Source organism: Aulostomus chinensis, chromosome 1, assembly GCF_037954235.1.
Source record: "Aulostomus chinensis isolate RoL2024-O1b breed Wild chromosome 1, RoL_Achi_v1.0, whole genome shotgun sequence".
Classification (NCBI taxonomy): domain Eukaryota; kingdom Metazoa; phylum Chordata; class Actinopteri; order Syngnathiformes; family Aulostomidae; genus Aulostomus; species Aulostomus chinensis.
Window position 1 is genome coordinate 34,081,866 of NC_141320.1, and position 18,745 is coordinate 34,100,610.

Genomic DNA, 18,745 nt, shown 5'->3' on the forward strand with positions numbered 1-18,745 from the left:
TTGACAATCAAGATCCTTGAATCCTTGAATCCTTGAATCCAAACGTCTACAGAAACATAAAAACTGCAGCATCAAAAACGATAAGGAGAGTGATTTTCATTTCAATGTTTTATTCAAACGTCCCACAAAAGAAAGGAGTTTACTGTTCAGTCCACAAACAAACTCCAACTCTGCTTTCAAGAACTCATCCCCCTGTTGAAGCTCTGGTCTCCATGGCAACAAAGCGCACGCCTTCATAAAAGCTGTCAACCACTCAGGAGCCAGCCTGCATTTGTGTGTGGAAAGAGATAGAAACCCCAAAAGATGGTGCACATTAGTCTCTCTCCTCAGCTTCAGTGTTCAGACACAGCAGTGTGTGTGTGTGTGTGTGTGTGTGTGTGAGCAACAACTTAACACAGGAAAGGAAACCATAACACTGATCATTGAATGTACAGCCACACTTCAACTCAATGAATGCTCTGCACAGAAGAATCCAGCTTCATTCCTGGATCAACAAGTCTTCTTCCAGCGAGTCAAACTCAATAAAAAAGCAAACAAATCCAAGCAAAGGACAAGGAACTCCAGCATTTTCCCTCCCTGATGACATCCACTCAGTTTTTAAAGGTGAATGTGGTGCAGACGGTGCAGTTTGGCTGCAGGTCTTGGACAAGGCTCTGAGACGCTGGCTGCTCAACAAGAGAGAAGGGCTGGAGACCAGGAACTAGAAAGCTGAGGACTGCACTGTCCACACTCCTCTGAGACCTGCTTCCTTTCTTCAAGCGTCATCAAGACGTCCCAGCCTCAGATTTTCTGATTGGAGACAATGATGACCACAAGTACAACGAAAAAAAGAGAAGACAAAACAAATGCAAAGTCCATCCAAATCCATTGATTGATTGATTGATTGATTGACTGATTGATTGCTGCAGTTCTAATGTGGAGTTTCAAACTCAGAGAACCACTGCCGTAAAACACAGAAGAGGAAGAAGAAGGATTTTTATCCATAACTGAGATAAAAATTGAAAAGTTCAAAATAACATGAAAAATGGCAAATAATGTGTTGTTGTTTGTTGCCTTCAATCATTGCAGGAACAACATGAGATGGAAAAACAACTCTTTCATCTATTTAAAGTAGAAAGATGTCTGTAGACAACATCCACTCCAAACAGTCAAACACAAGGGTGGTGATCAAGTAGAGCCTCTACATGGAAACAAAAGCACTGACGACTTTAAAAGAGAACAGAAAGTTTATGAAAAGACAAGTTTATAAGGACATTTAAAGGTGTGTAGACTGCTGTTTACACTTTAATTCAGCTGTAGAAGAAGAAGACCTTCACTGTGAAAACTCATCCTGTGTTACAGCCGCCCCTCCAGGACGGTCAGGGACCAACTTCAGTCCTGGTCCTGATACACCGGAAATCCAAGCAATCCCTCACATAGGAACCATGTATTTGTTAAAGCAGCACTCGCTGTGTCTGTGTAGGAGCCGGTACTGAGCGTATACTGCATGTGTACTACTACTAAAGGTACTTCACCGGAGGCTCCAGCTGATGTCACATATTTCTCCATCAGCTGGATGACATCAATGATATCAGAGACTCCGCCCACTCATTTATTTTCACACATCTCAAAGACAATTCAGTGTTTGATCAGGATCAATACATCAATATAAAGATCAGTAATTGGTGCCAAGTGGATCTTTGATGGTGACCTCAGAGAAATCAGATCAGACCTCACACCCTCCTGTCCAATGGTGGCTCCATGATTTCAGCTTCATCCTGTCTCTGTCCTGCTGAGTTTTCTCCTCTCTTTGTCTCTGTTCCTGCAGTCACACTGGATAGTTCCTGTGTGAAGGGGACCAACAAAGTGGTGGTGGACGCGTTGTCCAGAGTTCCTTCAGTGTGGAAATTGATAGTGAACTGTTTTCCTGTCTCTGGTTCTCCTCTTGTCTTTTCCTAGCCTCCTACATCATTGCTTTCTGGGTGCACTGGTCAATGCGGTACCTTGGGACAAGAGATGCTGGACCACCAGAGCAGCCACTGGTTCACCTCCTGATAGGTTTACCTCATCTGTACAGAACAATGGGTGATGTACATGGTTTGAGGGGGTTTGGTTCATTATCATTTCGGCTTTTAAAAAAAATGCATTTCAGGTACTTTGGTGCCGTGACTTGCTTCTGGACCCCTTTCTTGAGGGTGTGTGTGTGTGTGTGTGTGTGGGGGGGGGGGTATAAAGGTCCCGTGGCTGGTGCCTTTCATGCTGTTCCTTGTGTTGCAGCAGGTATCTGGAGGGTGGGGGGCTGTTCGTTCCTCCTAGTTGAAGCTCCTGGGCCCGGTGCTCTCTACATACAGAACCCGCCTTGCTGGCCAGGAGCCTCTCTTCCTCCTCATCCATTGTCACTTTGATTTTCAGCAGACAACATCTCTTCTTTCCACCTCCCTTACACACATGCACACATGAACCCACACCACCAACTGTACTGACGATCACATCACATTGTTGTCTGAGTTCAATTTTGGTTCATCGTTGTGTTTTTTCATGAAATAAATTCAATTTTTGGCCGTCAACCTGCGTCTCCCACTCTTGTCACGCTTCAAAGCCACGTCTTGCAAAGGTGGTTTCTTCCCAGTGTGCGTTCTCATGTGTCTTTTCGGATGTCCCTTTTCTGAGAATCTTTTACCACAAACTGAGCAGGGAAATGGTTTCTCCCCAGTATGAGTTCTCATGTGTTTTCAGATCTCCCTGAACTGAGAATCTTTTGCCACAAAGTGAGCAGGGATATGGTTTCTCCCCAGTGTGAGTTCTCATGTGTCTTTTCAGATGCCCCTTTTCTGAAAATCTTATGCCACAAATAGAGCAGGGAAATGGTTTCTCCCCAGTGTGTGTTCTCATGTGTCTATTCAGATATCCCTTTTCTGAAAACCTTCCGCCACAAACTGAGCAGGGAAATGGTTTCTCCCCAGTGTGTGTTCTCATGTGTGTTTTCAGATCTCCCTTAACTGAGAATCTTTTGCCACAAACTGAACAGGGATATGGTTTCTCCCCAGTGTGTGTTCTCATGTGTCTTTTCAGATGCCCCCTTTCTGAAAATCTTGTGCCACAAACTGAGCAGGGATATGTTTTTTCCCCTGTGTGCATTCTCATGTGTGATTCTAGATGTTCCTTAACTGAGAATCTTGTGCCACAAACTGAGCATGGGAATGGTTTCTCCCCAGTGTGCGTTCTCATGTGTCTTTTCAGATGCCCCTTTTCTGAAAATCTTGTGCCACAAACTGAGCAGGGGAATGGTTTCTCCCCTGTGTATGTTCTCCTGTGTCTTTTCAGATATCCCTCTTCTGAAAACCTTCCTCCACAAACTGAGCATGGGAACAGTTTCTCCCCAGTGTGTGTTCTCATGTGTACATCCAAACGCCTTCTGTTTCGAAAACCTTTACTGCATGTTGAGCACCTAAAGGGACACTCATCCTCACTGACTTCAGGCTCAGCTTCAGAAGAGTCTGACATCTGGTCTTCAGTCTGGGGTTGTACAAGTGCATCTGGATCTACCTTGCTGGCTGGTTCTGGTTCTGGTTCTCCACTCTCTTCTCCATCAGCTTCTGTTTTCAGAGGATGAACTGGGCTGCTGCTCAGAGACTCTTCTTTCAAGTTCTCCTCAGTTAGACTCTGGTGAAGCTGTGGGAACTGAGGTTTCTCTTCGTCCCCTTCACTCTTCACAGGGACCAGAGTGAAGGGGAACGTGGTGATATCAGCCTCCTCCTGCCCTTGAAGCTGCCCTCCCTCCTCACTGATCCTGAGCTCCTCCCACTCCTCTTTAATGTGGGGGGGCTCTGGGTCCTGCAGCTCAGGGGGAACCTCTTCTTTAATCACCAGCAGCTGCTCCACATCTGCAGGACACAAACCGCAACATCAGAAATCTCTTCATTTGACTCTGAAACAGCGGAGCAACAGACAGAAACAGAACTCAACTCAATGAAAAGAGACGTCCTGCTACTGACGACCAGTCAGCAAACTGGGAACAGAAACACTGGCTTCAGATGCTTGGATCAACGTTGTGTCACCCAGGTCAAAGGTCATAGGTCCCCTCTGCTGAATGGTTTTGGTCCATTCATGATCACATCTGCTAGTCAGAATGTTCATTTCTAGAATGAGACCCTGTAGGAGAATGAGAGTTCAGTCCCTAGAACCAGAGGGAACCTGTACCGATGCTAAACATGTCAGTCCACCTACACTCACAGCCAGGGAGGTGCTGGCCACTGGGAGAAGTGGAATGATTCCCTAATGGCCGGTCCAGCCCAGGCCAACCGGGCAGTGGAGAAAAAAAGGTTGTTTTTAATGGGCTGATATAATTTCCAGTCTACAGGATCATCTTTTAACAAGGTAGCACCGTAGCAGCCTCCAGAAGAACGACACAAGGACACCAACATGCACAGCATGCTGGGCCAGCCTGTCACACACGACTCAGTTAGCAGGAGTTAGCAACACAGTGTGAATGTCCCCTCAGCTTGATCTTGTCTTGGTTCAGTTCAATGGTAACATGCTTTTGATGCCTGTCAATGGGAGTGTTCTTAACATTGACCACTGACAGTGACTCACACCTCAAGTCTCCTAAAATGCTCTCGCTGGCGCGCGGCTGAGGGCCTCAGGAGTTGAACTTCCTGGACTGAATTAGGGGCCCAGCACGTCCCTGCACACCCAAACAGCCAAGTCAGCCAGGATCCAAGATAAGAACAATCTGGGAATGACCATCCCTTCCTGGTAGATCATCAAGCCAAACACACACACACACACACACACACACACACACACACACCCACACACACACACACACACACACACAGCCTGTCTTCAGTATAAAGCTGTGTTCTGTCTCGTTGGAAGACATCTCTGACTGTGTTGTTAGCAGGGCTGCTGTGAATCAAGAGGTTCTCCATCGATCCCTGAGTCTCCATCACTGATTCCTCTCCTCCACCTCTTTCTGACACAACAATCCTGATAGTGACAGTCTGGGTTGGAGCTGAGCAAAGTTGGATCTGGACTGAAACTGCATTAAAATGATCAACAGAGCTTCACTGGTGTCTGCAGGAGTTCTACCTTTGTAGTTTGTCCACTGAAGCTGCTGTAACTTTAGAGAATTCTGACGGGACTCATTTGGATATCATGTGACTTGCTGCAGGAGACAGAGAGACTGCTGACACGTGTGTGTGTGTGTGTGTGTGTGTGTGTGTGCTGCCTGAGTCCCACCAACATTGTGCTGCCTGCTCTTTGACTTTGTCTCAGGGGTTTTTCCAGCTGGTCTGGACCACTTGGTCTGATGAAGCTCCAGCTAGAATTCCTGGACTTTGTTTCTGAGCTACTAAAACCTCCCTTTATGTTGGGAACAATGCAGCAGGTCCCTGCGGGGACTCACCTGCTCTGTCCAGCCTGACTCGGGGCTTCACCACGGCATCGAGCAGCAACCTCTGCCGGCGGTTCTCCCGCTCGTACTCCGCCACGGTTTCCTCCAGCAGAGCCATGATCTGCTCCGCGGCCGCCGCCAGCCGCTCGGTGAGCAGCGCTCTCAGCACCGGTACTCCAGCCGCTGAGTCTCCTTCTCCCAGCTGCAGCAGGAAGTCTTCAGCGGCGGCGAGGATCCGCTCCTGGACCGACACCCGCAGCAGCTGCGCGGCGCACATGTTGAGGTTCTACCGGCGCCACTCAGCCTTCAGGAGACAAAGACCGAGGCCGGGGGTTCACGGACTTCTCCTTCTTTCCTTGTTGTGTTCAAAGCTTCCCGCTTCTTCTTCTCGTTTTGTGAAGCGCGTATTGATGACGTATACGGTGACGTCCGAAGCCTCTTCAGCCGGCAGTGACCACGTGACTGATTCAGGCCCTGCTTCTCCGGCTTGGCGTGAGATTCTAAATGTAAAGCAGTGAAACGCCGTGGTTTCCTCCCTCCTCGTCCAAAAGCGTTCGCTATTTGATCAAAGGAAGGAGAAACAAGTGACTCCATGTTGTGGAGGCTGAACTCAGAGTTGAGAGAACTTTCATTCTGATCTGAGAGCAGCAACAAAGCCACTGAGAAAAACTGAACCACTGTTAGAGTCGGCACAGCATCAGCAGTCAGGCTGTGTTCACACTGGGAGAAACCATCGGACAGAAACCTCCCTCAGTCACACTGAAGGAACCTGAACTGACTGCTGCAGCTGGGACACACACACACACACACACACACACACACACACACACACACACACACACACACACACACACACACACTCACTCAGCAGGAAACATGAACAGAGAGATAAAAGCACGGGATGCCTCCTCCTCCTCCTTCCAGAGATCAACTGATCTCCAGATTGACTTCAGTTCTTTGATCAGAATTCTTCTTCCTCCTTGATAGATTTATTGATACTTTGTCATAGACGGTCCATTCCTATTGGAGGATGTTAAAGAGCAGAAGAACCAGGTTCCCATGTATGGAACTAAAATATTTATATACTGTATTGCAGTAGTTTCCAACATCCATCCATCCATTGTCTTCCTCTTATTCCTGTTAAGGGTCATGGGGCTGGAGCCTATCCCAGATTCTACAGGCGAGAGGCGGGGTTCACCCTGGACAGGTCACCAGTCCATCACAGGACCAACACATAGAGACAGACAACCATTCACTCTCACAGTCACACCTACAGTCAATTTAGAGTATCAATCAGCCTCGTCCCCTCTTGATGTCTTTGGACTGTGGGAGGAAGCTGGAGAACCAGAGAGAACCCACGCAGGAACAGGAGAACATGGAGACTCCACACAGAAAGATCCTGTGCTCCAGCCGGGACTGGAACCTGGAACCTTCTTGCTGTGAGGTATTTTTATCTCACAAGTGGAAAAATGTAGAATCTTCATGTCATTACATGTCGTTCTCCATTGGGTCACTAGGGGGCAGCACCTACCTGCATCGCCAATATGAGCCTTCAGTCTGTCAGGGGGTAGAATTCAGTCACCACCAATGACATCAGAGTCAGAGTTTAGACATCAAAGACAGACATTAAAGCCTCTCTGATAAAACAAAAATATACTGCAATATTTTTTTCCAAAGTGAGACCCTCTTTATTCTCTAGTTTAATCTGCTGCAATAATAATGAGCGTCTTTGTCAGTCTACTGATGAATGTCAGATATCTTTGATGACCAAACCTGGACGTTTGTCTCAGTTTGACTGGAAGTCTCATTCATTCATTTCTCCTCCATGATTTCCTGCAATGATTTCCTGGTTCTGCTCCATTCAGGTTCAGAGAGCTGAGATTAAAATCACTCAGGAATAAAAGAGGAGACACCAACAAGTCAGCATGGAAGAGGAGCAGCTTTTCAAACTGGTCACCCTGGCTGCTGGTCTGGGCCTCCCTTTGCCTCGGTGCTCCTTGAACCAGTGAAGGTCCTGGTCCAGTCTTCTCCACTGAGTCCTTGTCAACAGGGAGCACCTCCCCACCAGAGAGGTGCAGGGCAAAGGAAAGGAAAACTCCAACCAGAATGAACGCTGCACTAAAAACTGCCCTCCATTTCTTGAGGGGAACGTTGGGTCTTCCTCAGGCAAATGGCAGTCAGCAGTGGCTCAACATCTGAACTGAGCCCAGACCTGGTCAGCTGATCATTCACCAGCTCAGCCCCTCCCACTCATGACGAAGACCTTGAAAACCCCAACATCACCTCCTCCACCTCAGTCTGGCGTGTCTGGATGGAGGGCTGTGATGTCAGCAGCGATGACATCACTGACACAAACACACTGATCTCTGACTGGTTTGGTCTGAGTGGGATTCAGTGACATCACACGACCTGCACGAGATGAAGGGGCGGGGCACCCAGGAGCTGTGACATCACTGGTGACTCTTGTTGGGCCGCCTTCTTGGCCGAAGTGGAGGAGAACAGGACCCAAATACAGACGGGGGAGAGGAGCGTTCAACAAAAGGAGGCTTGAATGATGAAAAGACAAAGAACAACAAAGGAATTCAAAGCACCAACAGAGGAGAAAAGACAAAGTAGCAAACAAAAGCCAAACTTCCACTGGAAACTTGGAGGAGCTGGAACAGGAGGGAGAGAACATGAGGCTGAGAACCCTGGAGAATGAGAGGTGGACAAATCCACCAGCGCAGCATCAGGAGAGCAAAGAAACCAGAAGGAGCTTTGAGGAGCTGCTGACATGCAGCCAGGGAGCGTCTGCCTGAGATGGGAGGAGCTGCTCATCCACCCAGATGGAGAAGCAGCCATCTTGCTCTTCTGACGCCGACCGGCAGAAGGAACAGAGGAGGTGAGGGGCCTCACGTTGTCATGGCAACATGGAAACATTACACTCTGTCAGTGGTGCCTCCATCAGACGCACTTTGTCTTTGTGAAGATCAAAGTGAAAGGAAATGATAAAATAAAACAATGAAGGCTGCATGAACTGAGTGACACACTTGAGGATGACATCAGCGAAATGTGTGATGTCACACTGCTGAGTCGTGAGGTCACCACCAGAGAACAAATGAGTGATGAGATGCTGATTATTGACTCTCTACTTTAAATGATCTCACTCTCTTCCAGCTTGAAGAAGTTGGAGGATGAATGAAGTCAAGAACTGGAAAAATGGAGAACGTTCATGTCATTACATGTTGTTCTCCATTGAGTCACTAGGGGGCAGCACTTACCTGCAACTCCTGGGAGCCCTCAGTCTCACCTCATTTTCAGGCTCCAACTAAAATGAAGCTTCAACTCTTCTGAATCCTCTCCACCTGTCAGATCTGTTTGAAACTTCCAGGTTTGATCAACATCCCAGTCTGAACACATCTATAGGTCAGTAGTGACCACAGCGCCACCTACTGGCAGCAGGAAATGACAGATTTGACACTGAGATGTCCTCGTCACGGCGTGATGGAGAGTTCTGATGATTCATCAGCACAATCAAACTCTGAGAACTCCTCCCTGCATGGTTGATGAGGGTCAAAGTTCCCATGTGTCTCACTTCAGGTGGAGGACCAGAGATTTTAGGCTCATGTGAGTGGTTGATTCTAATGTAAGAATAACAGACCACAGACTAGTCAGTGAATAAAACTGCCGACTTCTTTATAGACAGAAAATGTCAGAAAAACAAAAACTATTGGTTCCAAACCCTTTACATCCACACACATTCAATAAAGGAGTCTCCCTCCAACCAACAGACAGAAACCAAACCTCAGGAGAATCAGGTTATTGACCTCTTTTGAGTCTTATTTGAAGTTAACCCGACTTATTTGAGTTGAGGTTTAATTTGGTGGCTGGATTTCTATGATTGTTTGTTTACTTCACGGTGTCTATTTGAGTTTCCTCAGTCTAGGTTCTCATTTGATCTTGGTTCAGCCTATTGATGAGTTTTAGTTCTACGTTCCCTCTTCCTGTTGGGTTGTTTCACCGGCTCTATCCAAGCTTGAACTCCCTTTCAACAACCCACTCATGTAACACCGATTTGGCACACAATCAGGAAATGTGAACAAAACAAAGTTATAAAAATAAAACTCAGGGCCAAAGTATTTCAATTTACAACTCAATCTCACAAATCAATAATCAGAGTCTCTCCCGTTCATCAGCAGTCTTTTCGTTCAGTCCATTATCAGTCCAAAAGAAATTCAAGGTGTCTCTGTGAAACCTGTCAGTTCTGTCCTACCACAATCCCACCGTCAGGGTCAGTGTCACCTGGGTGGGTGAGGTTTGCAGCGCCATTTTCCACTCCGACTCTCTCTCTCGTGTGGGTGGCTCGCCATCTTTTCTCCACAGCGTCAGGTGTGTTTGCACACCAGTGATCCCGCCTACAAAACCTGGCCAAATCCTCGTTCACAACGCAATCAACAAAATCCAGAATCATGGACAGCAGTTGAGTCCAGTCTCTTCTCAAAAAATGAAGGGACCAAGGAGAAAACCTCAAAAGAGTCTGCTTTGTTTACTCTTTCCTCTCTCATTCTCGAGTCGTCCGTCTGCTTTAGTTTACTTTATTTATATTTGTACAGCACTTTTCATCCAGAGACTGCAACACAAAGTGCTTCACAGAACTGAGAGAAAACAGGCAACGTTTAATAAAATATAAAACAATACAATAAATACATGTTAAGAACCCGGCCTTCCCAACCCACATGACCTCATACATGCACACACCACCCCCCCCTCCCACACACACACACACACAACCACACACTGACTGTCAGTAGGAACATGGCAGGGCACTGAAAATCCTAGTGAGGAAAGACCACCTATGGGGGGCCATCCTCACCAGGAGGTGCCACAGCCCACAACCACAGGGAGCGCCGCCACCCAGACCCCCCCGACCCGGACAGACGGGTACACTCCACATATAATGCAGAGCCCCCCAGCTCTCCGGGCCTGGACGATCCCAAGGACGACGCCCCTGTGGGCGGACCAGACACACCTCCCAGTGTGGAGGGCCCCCACCAGGACACACTGGAGCTAAAAACTAAAAGACTAAAAACTAAAAGACTAAAAGAAGGTAGAATAGGAAAGAACAGAAATTACAATGATATTAAAATATCAGAATGACATAAAATATATATAAAATCTAAAAGTTTTAAGAGCTAATAAAAAAGTAGAATAAAATAATTAAAAGACAAAAGTAACAATAAGATATCGTGATAAAATTAAAGGCTAAGAGAGACTAAGTCAGTTAAAAGCTAAGCTAAAAAGGGGAGTCTTGAGCCTCCTTTTGAAAACATCAACAGTCTCTGCGGTCCTGATGTTCTCTGGCAGGCTGTTCCAGAACTTTGGGCCATAATGGCTGGATGCAGCCTCCCCGTGGGTTTTAGTTCTGACTCTTGGAACGACTAAAAGGCCGGTGCCAGAGGACCTCAGGGTCCGCGAAGGTTGATATGACAAAAGCAGTTCAGATAAATAAGGTGGGCCAAGACCATTAAGACACTTAAAAACTACTAAAAGAACCTTAAAATCGATCCTGAAACACACGGGGAGCCGATGCAGCGACATTAAAACTGGTGTAATGAGCTCCCGCCCTCTGGTCCTCGTCAGCACACGTGCTGCAGAATTCTGGAGTCATTGTAGATTATAGATGGTTGTTTTGGGGAGACCAGAGAGCAGCAGGGCACTACAAGAATCTGAAGGACTGGAAATAAAAGCATGCATCAGCACCTCCGTGTTGGCCTGAGAGGAACGGGCGATTCTGGCTCTGTTCTTAAGATGATAAAAACCTCTCTTAGTTATGTTCTTGACATGTGGAATGAAATTCAGCTCAGAGTCAAAAATGACGCCCAGGTTCTTTACAGATTGTGAAGGTGATGTGATCCTTTGATGAGTTTAGGATCAGTCAGAGATCAAAGACTGAAGCAGGAGATCAATGAACAGAATTCAGACATCAAAGACAGAATTCAGACATCAAACACATCCCCGATGGAGGCTACACCCCCCCCAGACAGTTTCCATTTAAGTCGTAAGTTTTACGACTTAAATGATCCATTGTGCGCTTCACGCGTGGGTTCGAATCCCGTCGTAGGAGACTTTCTTCTCCTAGATTATGGAATTACTGTGAGGCTTTTAACTGACACAGATACCAGCTGACTCAACTTCCCTTTCACATCCTGACCAAAACAACTCTGACACCCAGAGCTTGCATGTGTCAATCACCTCTGGAGAAGGTCCCGCCCCCTTAGAGCAAAAATCCTCCCATCAGTGAAGAAAACTGAAGACACCTCTTGGATGAGAGCTGAAGCGTCTTCTAGAAACCTGAAACAGTCCACTTGACACATTTAAATAATTCTACAATCCTACAGTTTCACTGAGCTTTTGTCCAAAGCCATGTTCATGTATCACATGTATATAATATATATGTGACACTCTTTCATCTACTCATTAACAAAAATGCAGTCTAATTCCAGTAAATTTGTGCAGAAGAAAACGTTATTTGTGCTGCTTCTTTATTTATTTATTAAGTTTAGTTAGTATTTTTTAATGTGTTTTCTTTCAAGTCACATTTTGTCCATTAACTTCATAATCAGAGTCTCCATCTCATCACATGACTAAAGTCTGGGTTCTGTATTGGTGGTAAAATATCCTTCCATGCCCCTCACTAGTTTGCACACAGAAAAGCATATTTTACTGGTTTCAAATCTCTTAGCTTGTTCTCTCTCTTAAAGCAGCTGAGGCAGCTTTCATTGTGTGATTGATTTTAAAATATAAATATGGAACAGAACCATTGGAATAAGATGTCAGGACATTTGAAGGAATGTCAATCTCCTGTTGAAATGTTGCAGTGTGCAGCTGAGGCTCTCTGGCAGTGGCACCAGGAGCCCCAATGGCAGAACCTGGACCCTCCTGGAGGAGAACCACAGGTGAGGGCCTTCTTGGCTCCAGATTGATGGAAATCAAGTGTCTGAGGCTGTTAGCAGCCATTAAGTTGATCTGGTTGGCACTGGTATTTGTTCTTGCTGCAGCTCAGGAGTGATTCAGGAGAAGAGTTTCAGAACAGCCAAGGTTGGGGACTGGAATTCTAAAATTTCCCCTGGAACCAAACAACCTTGGAGGGTAAAACCTCCAATCCTAGCCACTCAGATGCAGCAGCAGAAGAAGCTGTCATCTACCCTGATAGTCAGAGCATCAAGTCAAGGAAACATCACCATCTTGTAGTTCCAAACCTCCACCTGTCAGATTCAGCTACTTCTTATTGTGGGACTTTAAACTTGAACACAATGGAATTTGGACAAGGAGTTTTCCTTCCAGTCCAAACATCATCGTCCAGCCTCCAACCAGAGGTCCATCAGTTATCATGGAGCCACAGGTGGAGTCTGGATTCTTTTCTAGAATGAGACGGCAGTGACAGTCCTGCCAAGTGACATCACTGACATGAATGGATGACTTCAGTCACATGACTGGATGACTTCAGTCACGTGACTGGATGACTTCAGTCACGTGACTGGATGACAGTGTAGATGCCAATGTAGAGGTTTGGGAAATAGTCTCTGAGAATCCAGCTTGAAGCCACGCCCTCCTTGTTCTTCAAAAAGTCTCCCTGCAATCCTGTACTTGGGTTCAGTGTTGCTGTTCCATTTTTCAGCTGCAGGTGTCGCTGTGATACCAGGTTCAGTTCAAGATTCCCAACTCCAGCTCATGTTGGTGACCTCAGTGGCAGGTAAAATGGTGCTTCAGTGGATCATGTGATCAACTCATGTGTGTCCTCACTGCTCCACAGGTCTGTCAAATGTTCTGTAAAATAGTTGGACCCAGCAGAGCTGCTAGATTAGGAGTTGATGGAGTCGTTGCAGATACCAGGGTCCAAAGTCCAGCTTGAACCTGGTTTGTGCAGTTCTTTGTCAAGCTAGCAGCCATTCTTGTCACTGCCAAGCTAAAGTGACTTCTGTCAACAAAGGTCAACATACAAAAGGATATTTCTACTGGCAGTTCAAGATTTTGATCAAACTCCTTTTTCAGAGCTGGAACCTTCCTCTTGTGTCAGCTTTCTGTTCCCATCTCTATGGTAACGGTAAGTTTTGACCCACGTCTTCAATCAGCTGTCAAATACACTAAAACAATTTTCTATCCTCCAAGTTGTTTCCATCTCTTGGTGACCTTGTTAGGCTTCCTTATCCATGGAAATATTGGTTTGAATATTTAGTTGTGGGCCTCTGGACCTTTTTTTAGTCACTAAATCTTCAATTTCAGTTAAAAAAAATGGTAAAAAGAACCTCAAGAAAATCCTAGAAATAAACCAAAGGTTGTTGTGTTTCCTGACCGTTACTGAGGGTGTTAGAACACATCTCTGACATGGATTGGTTTGATTTAGTATTCATTTTAATATCATTAACTATTGGAACATCCATGGTGTTATGGGTCAGTTTAGACCCTCATATTTACTTCAAGAAAAAGAGAAAAAAGTCTCTTTTTCATCAACAGAACTTTAATACAAACACAAAATGAAAAGCAGAACAAGCCAGAACCCAAAATATGGATTTGGAAGGTCAACAAACAACAACCAGTCAAGCAAACCAAACCAACAGAAACCAGTTACTGGTTCAAAACCAGTAAAAAACAAAAACAGAGGAAAAGTCTCTGTGTGTAAGAACATGCATGTGTGTGTGTGTGTGTGTGTGTGTGTGTGTGTGTGTGTGTGTGTGTGTGTGTGTGTGTGTGTGTGTGTGTCAAAAACTGACCCACTTCTTTTGTCAACATGAGCCCACAGTGGTGGTGTCTCTAAAGAGGTGGAGCTCTGTCCTTCACCTGCTAGGTTCCAGCAGGCAGCTCAGGTCTAGTTTTCTTCACTGAGCCACCATGATGAGTTTCCTCTGAGAAGTTCTTGTCCAAGGTCCCAGCTGGTAAAACCACTGTCACCAGTGATACTGGGACCCTGCAGTCCAGTGGTCTTATCAGGACCACACTGGACCTGCCGTCTTTGTTTGTTGTGTTGTTGTGCAGGTCGATGGGAGAACGAGGCTGATGAGAGTCCCTGAAGCTCCCATGACTGGGAGAGGAGCTGCTGGCAGTGTTGCTGACAGTGCACTTCTGACTTCAGGTTTGGCTCTGATTGTTGCTTTATCATCTTATTTTGATAACTGGGTCTAAACCAATCCTTATGATTTTATAATTCAGTGAAAAACATTTTCTGTTTTATTTTGTTGAACTAGAGGTTCCTGACAAAGTCAGAAAGCCTTGATGCAGTCAACAAGTTGATGTGCTTCTTTGATGCATTTAGAACCTCCAACAAGTCACACAGGAGGAAGGTTAAATCATGTGACCATCATCATAACAGCTGTTGACCTTGTTTAACTAGTTGGTGGTGCTAAATATCACCAGCTAGCTAAAGTTAACTAGCTAATGTTGCTAGCTAGCTAATATTATTTTCTAACTTCAGGCCTAAAATTTGGATTGACTGTTAAAATTGTTCACCTCACCTTTGTAACACCAGGTTTTTTCTTGATGATGTCATTGTAACTGCCTTTCTGATTCTAAAATATAAATGCATCCAAGAATAAAAATGTCAAACTGCCCCTCCATGGAAACATCATATTTAATATACTGCATTATTCTTTTCCAGTGTACTACACTATATTTTTGTTTTATCAGAGAGACTTTAATGTCTGTCTTTGATCTCTGAACTATGACTCTGATGTCATTGGTGGTGACTGAATTCTACCACCTGACAGACTGGGAAGGCTCATATTGGTGATGTCATCATAAATATATGAAGGTCTTGTTTCAATGAATTGAAGTGAAATAACTCGTTATTTTGTTTGTGGTTGTCATGGTGACTCAGGGTGTCGGGGCTCCATTGATGATGGCATTTTGTCGTGGTTGTGCACGTGTGACACTCAAGGTGAACACACTCACAGCTGATTGGACCAACTCAGATCAGCTGTTCTGAACCTGATACTCAGAGTTTCCATCTCAGTGTCAACTCAGGAGTGACTGAGGAGAAGAGTTTCAGAACAGCCACAGTTGGGGGACTTCCATCCAGCAGCCATTTTCTATCCCTGTAAGGAGTTAAGGGATCTGGAGCTGCTGGGTTCAGGTGGATCCAGAACACAAGATGGAGGTCAGTCAGGACCCCAGAAGGAGACCAGCATCTGGAAGGTGGAGATGCTTTAATCTGACACCGTTGTGTCAACAGTTCTGAAATCAGAACAAAAATAAACAGTAGTATTTCCACCTGCTGCTCCTGCATGTATTCAAGTGAACAGGAACACAGATTCATGCTCAACTTCTCCTGTGTGTTCATCCACAGTCACTAAACAACAACAACCAAACAAAGGGGGGTAGGAGGTAGAAAGGCTCTGTACAAACTGAGTCCTTTTACCATTTCTTTCCTGCTTCTAGTGGCGCTGTCGTCACTTCCTGTGACCACAGGATGGAAGGGGTCCCCCTTCAGAATACGTTTTTTATCATTGTTACTTCCTCTTCAACATGCCTTTAGCAGACCAACTCACTGACTGGCTCAGTGAGGTAGTGTGGCCGAGCGGTCTAAGGTGCTGGATTAAGGCTCCAGTCTCTGAGGAGGTGTGGGTTCAAATCCCACCACTGCCATCATGTCTCTGGAGAGGTGTGGCAGGTCTCTCCCAACCACTCTGTGCTGGAGGTGTTGGCTGCTTTTATCACTCTGGGAAGAAAATGTCCTGAACTTGAGGTGTTCTCCTCATCTTGAGCACTCCAAAACAACAATGTGCAGTAACGCTGAGCTGCCTTCAAGTCAACAACATGGGCACAGTGTACCCAGAGCCACAGGCTCCTCCCAGTATATGCAGCACTGCCGGTGACTCTCCAAACTGAAGCTGATCCAGGACCAGCTCAGGAGGAGCCATGGAGAAGACAGGCTCTCTGATTTAATGCTGCTGTCTATTGAGAGGAACATCCCAGTTGACTCCAATAAGGCTGCTGATGTCTTCAAACCCAGGACCAGAAGAAGAACCCTCCTCTGAGTCCACAGACCTGAGCACCGCTGCTCTGACTACCAGGTTACCTCCTGGTTATCAGTGTGAAGTCATGGTGAGGTGGTCAGTTGTTCCTGGTGTTTTATGACAGAGGCCTGGTAGTTAAACACTGAATTAAATCATTTTAATTCTTTACTTGAAGTTTCTTGCTGTTTAGCTGGAAATGTATGACAACTTCCTCCATGCTGGTGCCCCATCACACACAACAGGTGCACTTGTCCTCTTTTCTCCTCTGACCCTCAAACATTCCACCAGTGAACGTCCAATTATCTTCTGAAATAAGAGATGAATCTTTCCCTGCTGAGACTCCTGATCTCTGACTGTCACTAGCATGTGCTAGCAGAATACAGCACTCCTTCTTCATGATCTGTCTTTGTCTCTGACCAGCTCTAATAAATAACTAATTAATATTAAATATTAATTATACGGGGCACCACCCTGAAGAGTTCAGGGAAACTAAAAAACGACCAAACTTGTAACAGTTACCAGTCTCTAACAGAGTTTATCTACTAACAGTCAATATTCTGTAACATTAACTACCAAGGGACAGCTCTGATGTTGGAGGATGAGATCAGAGCACTGCTATTGCTGAGACACGTGACCACAAGTTGGTACACAAAAGACACTACGACTCCTCTCTTATAATAAAAATATATTTATTAACACAGTGCATCCATCAATCAGCAACTATCTAACTAACAATCTTAACACAGTCGTCTCATTCACCCATTCACACACACAATGATGGTGGAGGCTGCCATGCAAGGCGCCAACCTACTCATCAGGAGCAATTATGGGTTCAGTATCTTGCTCAAGGACACTTGGACATGGTCACCGGGGTCGGGGATCGAACCTTTGGTTGCTCGACCTCTACCCCTGAGCCATGCCGCTTGTTTGCAGTAGCCTTGCTTTTTCCCCATTAACTAATACTAATGAAATGTTCTTTTTAGAACACTTGTGACAATGTGTTCACACAATGTGAGGGATCTTCATGTTTTTGCATGTAACCAAGTCAGTATTTACTTGTCTGTTGCAATGTGGGTGATGCCATCTGTTACATCATAATGTAGAACTGCACCAGCTTTAAACCACTTGCTTTACAGCAGAACACTCACATTTATTGGGCAACTGTATCTGACAATCTAGTCACATACTGGGGAGGGGAACAATTACTCCCCATTGTGCATTCTCATGTGGGATTTCAGACTTTCCTTAACTGAGAATTTTTTGCCACAAACCATGCAGGAGAATGGTTTCTCTCCAGCATGCATTCTCACGTGTCTTTTTCGATTCCATTTTGAGAAACTCTTGCCACATATTGAGCAGAGGAACGGTTTCTCCCCAGTGTGTACGCTCATGTGTGATTCCAGATTCCCGTTAACTCGGAATCCTTTGCCACAAAACGGGCAGGAGAATGGTTTCTCCCCAGTATGCGTTCTCATGTGTGTTTTCAGATGTTGCTTTCCTTTGAATCTTGTTCCGCAAAATGAGCAGGGGAATGGTTTCTCCCCAGAATGCGTTCTCATGTGCATTTTCATATGTTCATTTTCTGAGAATTCTTTGCCACAAAATGGGCAGGGGAATGGTTTCTCCCCAGTGTGTATTCTCATATGTCTTTTCAGATTTCCCTTTGAGAATCTTTTGCCACAAACTGAGCAGGGGAATGGTTTCTCCCCAGTGTGTGTTCTCATGTGAGTATCCAAACTACTTCTGTAACTAAAACCTTTACTGCATGTTGAGCACCTAAAGGGACGCTCATCCTCACTGACTTCAGTCTCAGATTCAGAAGGACCAAAGTTCACATTCCCGATGATCTTTGATTCTCTTTCAGTCTGTAGTTTTTGCTCTTTTGAGCTGCAATGAGTCACTTCCTGTCCTGGTCTCAGTTTCTGAAGCAAATTCCTCCTTGAGCCAAAGGGTTCCTTGTGCTCAGAGGAGGCCGTGTTATCAGGTCTGACCCAATCATCCTCACTGACTTCAGTCTCAGCTTCAGAAGAGTCTAACATCTGGTCTTCAGTCTGGGGTTGTACAAGTGGATCTGGATCTACCTTGCTGGCTGGTTCTGGTTCTGGTCCTCCACTCTCTTCTTCATCAGCTTCTGTTTTCAGAGGATGAACTGGGCTGCTGCTCAGAGACTCTTCTTTCAAGTTCTCCTCAGTTAGACTCTGATGAAGCTGTGGGAACTGAGGTTTCTCTTCGTCCCCTTCACTCTTCACAGGGACCAGAGTGAAGGGGAACGTGGTGATATCAGCCTCCTCCTGCCCTTGAAGCTGCCCTCCCTCCTCACTGGTCCAGAGCTCCTCCCACTCCTCTTTAATGTGGGGGGGCTCTGGGTCCTGCAGCTCAGGGG

General features: G+C 45.8%; 2 protein-coding genes across 2 annotated transcripts in view; both read right to left on the reverse strand.

Annotated features, from left to right (window-relative positions):
- Nucleotides 1-2,655: 2,655 nt before the first annotated feature.
- Nucleotides 2,656-17,280, reverse strand: LOC147271391 (uncharacterized). The gene is made up of 2 exons (XM_086202765.1): nucleotides 17,270-17,280; nucleotides 2,656-3,412 (listed from the first exon to the last, which is right to left on the reverse strand). The coding sequence occupies exons 1-2, from the start codon at nucleotides 17,278-17,280 to the stop codon at nucleotides 2,656-2,658; spliced, it is 768 nt and encodes a 255-aa protein (XP_086058891.1).
- Nucleotides 17,281-17,512: 232 nt separating this feature from the next.
- LOC147271392 (uncharacterized) overlaps nucleotides 17,513-18,745 on the reverse strand; it is a 73,836-nt gene continuing 72,603 nt past the window's right edge. Inside the window, exons 5-6 of the mRNA XM_086202766.1 lie at nucleotides 17,748-18,023; nucleotides 17,513-17,548 (exon numbers count right to left, since the gene is read on the reverse strand). Coding sequence (XP_086058892.1) covers nucleotides 17,513-17,548; nucleotides 17,748-18,023 — 312 coding nt within the window. The remainder of the gene's footprint in view (nucleotides 17,549-17,747; nucleotides 18,024-18,745) is intronic.